Source organism: Cicer arietinum, chromosome 6, assembly GCF_000331145.2.
Source record: "Cicer arietinum cultivar CDC Frontier isolate Library 1 chromosome 6, Cicar.CDCFrontier_v2.0, whole genome shotgun sequence".
NCBI classification, from domain to species: Eukaryota; Viridiplantae; Streptophyta; class Magnoliopsida; order Fabales; family Fabaceae; genus Cicer; species Cicer arietinum.
In genome coordinates this window covers 53798875-53801865 of record NC_021165.2, presented here as the reverse complement: position 1 = coordinate 53801865, position 2991 = coordinate 53798875, and the positions used below count along the sequence as shown (strand labels likewise).

The following is a 2991-nucleotide window of genomic DNA, read 5'->3' as shown; positions in this document are numbered from 1 at the left end:
ATGCAATTTGGGGAATCCGGATCAGTAAAATAACAGTTTATGGGCAAACCCATTTAATAGTTTTATTTTGAAATACACTTTGATTAAAGCATATCACTTGAGCAAGTACCTCCTTTGGATTTCCGATGCACTGCAAGTTACCATTTACAAATACTCCTAATCGATCGCATAAGGCCTCCACCTCTTCCATAGAATGTGCTGAAAGCATAAAATCAAATTTTATCATGTTATGGAATCAAATATAACACAGGCTAGCTAATATATCTAAAGCATAAACAACAAGTAGAATATAGTGCGACAAAATCCATGAAAGAGCAAGAGAATACTTGTCAGAATGATTGCACGATCCTGTTTTGCAAGCTTGATAACATTCCATGAACATTTTCTTGAAGCAGGGTCTAATCCAATACTTGGCTCATCCATATAAACAACCTAAATTTGAATTGGCATTTACATAATAAGAAAACTTGAATCATCTTTTTTTTTAAAAAAAATATGAAAAAGAAAAAATATCAGACTGTGTTGTTACAAGGATACCATATTTTTTCAAATAAATATCAGCACCAAGATGAAAATATCATTGTATGTTTTCTATTTGCCCAGAACTAACCCCAAGAAATGCTACAAGTATCATGTGCACACGAAAAATAAGTCACAGGAAACATTGCACAGGTTGAAAGGATTTTCTCGTTTTTTCTATTGTCTCCAAAGTGCTTTTTTACTAGTAGGCACAAATCTATTTAATATAATTGATGATGCAATTAGGTGTATTTTTTACAATAAATAGTTAAATGTTTTAGATACAATAAATAAGAATTATGATTCAAGTAACAGAAACAACTATAGTGGAATAATGAAAGAATTATGATTGCATCAAACATTTATCTTAATTCTAGTTCCTATATAAAGAATGTTTGAATAAATCCTTTGTTTACTCAAATTAGTGGAATAATGTTAAGTGTTTACATTCTAAGCATCAGTTGGAATTTTATAATGAATTTTGAATATCTTTTGTATATCTGTTAATTCAATTTTTCTTATAAAAGAAGTTACATAACCATCTAAATTATGCTTAATCAATTATACTAGGTTTATGGCTACATTCTTGAGTCGATAGGCCACAATATGTTCACCATCCTTTATTGAATTCAGTGGTTCCAATGTCAAGATATCAATAAATCTTATGCTCATAAACCTGACGGATAGACAATATAAAACATTAACAATGAAATGAAATCAAAGTCAAGTAGGAAAGCCAATAGTGGATCTAACTTTTCTGAGAAGCACTTGCCTCAGCAAGCAAAAGCATTTCATCACTCTTCAAGCAGCATGCAGTACCCAATACTTGGCAAAGATCTCTACAACAACCATTCTTCAGCACTGTCACGGTGTACGGCATGGGAAGACCGCTCCCATCACAATAAAAGACAGTAACAGTCATTGTACGGGTGACAGTGGAAGGAAGTGGTAATGATAAGTACATGAAGGGATCGAAAGTGATTGAAATTTTGCCACATTCAGGACAAACCAGTGTTGATTTGTATTGACCCTGAGCATTTATTGAAAAAAAAAATCAGAATGCTTAGTAAAGATGACGAATATGTATTTAAATTGAAACTTTATCTTGTCAAGCTTTAATGGAAACCCAAGATCAAGAATTGATAGAAATCGCGAAGGCTTATTGAGATGAGAAGAAAACTTGACAAATCATGTACCTACTCAGCATACCGACAGAAGATAAACAGGATTTCATGTAATATGTGACTGCGAAACAGGAACAAATATATAAGTAGTCACCTGGCATTCATCAACAATCAATGAATCATTCCGAGCCATATGATTTTTCCAACATTCATATGCGACTTCCTCATCTGGCCTACCATCCGAGTCCTTCATTTCAATGTAAGGCTTTTGTTTCACACGATTCAAATCTTCATGCAATCCATCCAATAAAAAGGCAAGCAATTCCTAAAAGAAGTAATTCACTACTCAGCACACACAACAAAAGTAGTTCAATATCTTTAAAAAACTAGTAGGAAAGGTCAATTTTAAAACAATAAGTTGTCAAGGAAGAAATTCAAGCAACAGTCAAGAAAAAGGTAGGATTGTTATATCTACAAATGCAAGTTAAGAAAAAGGTATCCAATTCTCCAGTCCTTTGGTAAACTAAGACATATACATAACGCAATATAGGGCTAACTCAGAAGGAAAGCCAGAGAAAATAAAACTACAACAAAGGTTGATGAACAAGATTTTCAGGAGTAAATTTGTCACCACCATTTGGATTTTAGTTCTTAGGGCAGGGAAAAGGGAAAAAAGACACATAATTTGGATTTTAGTTCTTAATACCACAATTAACATATCAACTTCCACAAACAAAGATATACCACAAAACATTCACATCAAGATCACAACTGATAAACAAGGGCCATACAGGTATAATATACTGTTAACAGACAACTTATGAGTCCAATAAATAAACCTACAAAATGTCAATAAAACAAAAACCATGATTGTGATCTCCTAGTCTAAAACAGAAACCACATGGCACAATGTAGCAATTATTTTATAAAATAGAAATTGTTGAAAGTGTGAGATTTTAGAGAAAAGGAGGAGAGAAAATAATAAGGGTTTGAATATTATTGATAATAGCTTAATGCTTACTTTATTACAATAGACTCAATACTAATCTCTATTTATAGAGAAACATAGACTAAATCCTAAATTAGGAATAAATCATAATAATACTAAGAGATATTTTAAGATATCTCTATAATTATAAATTGATCCTAAGAAATAATTTAAGATACTCTAATATAATATAAAAGATATTATAAGATATTTTTTAATATTCTAACACTCCCCCTCAAGTTAAAGCTTACTAAGCTTTAGCTTGCTACAAGAAAATATTTTGCTCCACAAAATAATAAAAAATATGGAGAGGCAACTCAGGGATGCATGCGAAGTCGGAGAGAATTGCTATAAATATAG

General features: G+C 31.7%; 1 protein-coding gene across 2 annotated transcripts in view; it reads right to left on the bottom strand.

Moving 5' to 3' along the window:
• Window positions 1–6: 6 nt before the first annotated feature.
• Window positions 7–2991, bottom strand: part of LOC101500307 (putative ubiquitin carboxyl-terminal hydrolase 11) — a 6483-nt gene continuing 3498 nt past the window's right edge. The window contains exons 1-5 of one of the 2 annotated variants that reach the window (XM_073369911.1): window positions 2119–2310; window positions 1798–1968; window positions 1292–1549; window positions 327–432; window positions 7–198 (exon numbers count right to left, since the gene is read on the bottom strand). In XM_073369911.1, the coding sequence (XP_073226012.1) occupies window positions 38–198; window positions 327–432; window positions 1292–1549; window positions 1798–1896 (624 nt within the window). In that variant the 5' untranslated portion in view covers window positions 1897–1968; window positions 2119–2310 and the 3' untranslated portion in view covers window positions 7–37. Of the gene's footprint in view, window positions 199–326; window positions 433–1291; window positions 1550–1797; window positions 1969–2118; window positions 2311–2991 lie in introns of those variants that run through there. The other variant, XM_027330236.2, reaches the window with a different exon arrangement.